Source organism: Myotis davidii, unplaced genomic scaffold (assembly GCF_000327345.1).
Source record: "Myotis davidii unplaced genomic scaffold, ASM32734v1 scaffold937, whole genome shotgun sequence".
Classification (NCBI taxonomy): Eukaryota; Metazoa; Chordata; class Mammalia; order Chiroptera; family Vespertilionidae; genus Myotis; species Myotis davidii.
This window is the reverse complement of record NW_006288252.1, coordinates 1,416,366-1,418,259: the sequence shown is the minus strand read 5'-3', so window position 1 is coordinate 1,418,259 and position 1,894 is coordinate 1,416,366. Positions and strand designations below refer to the sequence as shown.

Below are 1,894 nucleotides of genomic sequence, written 5' to 3'. Positions count from 1 at the left end.
GGCTGTTGGGGCCCGCTGGCCTCGCGGGGTGGCCTGCTCCCGATGGCGGCAGGAAGGGAACCGGCCCCGCCTCTGACGTGGGCCTCCCTCCAGGCACTGGCCTGGCACTTGGTCCACGAGCAGATCCCGCTGAGCGTGGACCTGCAGGCAGGCCTGGACTGCTGCTGCCTGGCCCTGCAGCTGCCCGGCCCGCGGCGCCTGCTGGCCTCCCCCGAGATGGTGACCCGCACCTGCTCCCTCATCCACTGCGTCCGCCTCCTCCTGGAAGCCAGTGAGTGTCGCTCCCTGGGCTCTGTCCTTGCACACCTGTACCAGGAGTCACACACACACACACACACACACACACACACACACACCGATCTCACAGGCGTTTATCTTGTGCCGCCGAGTCAGGAAGTGGGGGGAAGAGATGGACAACCAGGGACCTTACTTAGTCGTCTCTAGGACTGAACTTGAGCTTGCTCTTGTGGTCACTTCGGTTAGGTTTCGAGCTCCAGCTCTCATATCTCTGTGGCTGGCCCAAGCGGACTGCCGTGCTTTAGTGCTAAGGGGTGTAGATGAGCACGCCTGCCTTTGAGGGGGACTCGCTGACCCTGAGCGTCCACGTGCTAGTTTCTGTGCTGCATTGGGACACTAGCCGCTGTCAAGGGAAAATGAGTTATTCTTTTCAAGGGAAGTGTCCTCAACAAGGGTCAGTAGCCAAAATCTTTAATAAATTGGACGGTCTAGCTTTACATGTTGGAGGGTGTTTTGAAGTTTTGTGTTTTTAAATGGAACATTATAGAGTGGCGTTTTGAAGTTTCATTGTTTAAATTGCTTTCATCTGTGCATTTGTCCTCAACTTGAACATGAAGATCCAGGGAGCAGTTTCTGAAGCCAGGCTCTTGGGGCTGCAGCGTGCTTGGCAGCCCTGAACCCTGGGCCGCCTTGAGGCCTCCTGATGGGGTGGGGCAGCGGCAGCAGACGTGGGGGCGGGGGCGGGGAAGTCGGAGCCCAGGAGCCCGTCCACCGGCGCTGCAGGTTGGCTGAGACCTTGGTGCCGAGGTCTGGTGTCGCCTGGAACTGTCTAAGCCGGTTCCGGGATGTCTAGACCTTGTGTGGCGTCGGCTGCCCTTGGCGTGGGAGGCTGCATAACTGAAATGGGAATGACGGGGTGGGCGGTGTGAGCAGTCCTCCTGTGTGTCCTTTCCTGATGCAGTTGTGGTGCAGCCCGGGGACCAGCTGCTCAGTCTAGAGAGAAAGACAGACACCCCGAAGGCGGCCAGAGAGGACGGAGGAGACCCACGCACACAGAGTGAGTGTCAGGACCTGTTTGGGGCTTGGACTTCACTAGCAGGAGAGACATGTGAAGTGGTCAGCGTGGGCCCCAGGAGGTGAACTCAGCTGGTCCCATTGCTCACCCCGACACTGAAAGGCAATGTGGGCCCCGGCCAGTGTGGCTCAGTGGATAGAGCGTCGGCCTGCAGACTAAAGGGTTCGATTCCAGCCAAGGGCACATGTCTGGGTTGCGGGCTCCATCCCCAGTAGGGGGCGTGCAGGAGGAAGCTGATCAGTGATTCTCTGCCATCACTGATGTTTCTGTCTCTCCCTCTCCCTTCTTCTCTGAAACCAAGAAAAAATATATTTTAAAAAAATTAATAAATAAAGGCGATTGGGGACATTGACCTGCACGTTACCCTTCCTCCACCTGCATGTCTTCCCCGCCTCGGGCTCTCTGTGGCTGGCCTCCCGCTCGGGGATGGCACACTCCCAGGAGGCCCTCCTCTCCTCCTGCCCCTCCCTCCTGTCCTCCCTCCCTCCATCCAGCCTCTCCTTCCTCCCCTCCCTCCATCCTCCCCTCCATCAATCCTCCCCATATCCCCTGCTCCAACCAACCTCCCCTCCATCCTCTCCT

The 1,894-nt window shown here is 58.7% G+C and overlaps 1 protein-coding gene across 1 annotated transcript in view; it reads left to right on the top strand.

Moving 5' to 3' along the window:
• Window positions 1–1,894, top strand: part of HTT (huntingtin) — a 105,532-nt gene that overhangs the window by 75,717 nt on the left and 27,921 nt on the right. The window contains exons 51-52 of the mRNA XM_015561565.1: window positions 94–271; window positions 1,199–1,294. Coding sequence (XP_015417051.1) covers window positions 94–271; window positions 1,199–1,294 — 274 coding nt within the window. The remainder of the gene's footprint in view (window positions 1–93; window positions 272–1,198; window positions 1,295–1,894) is intronic.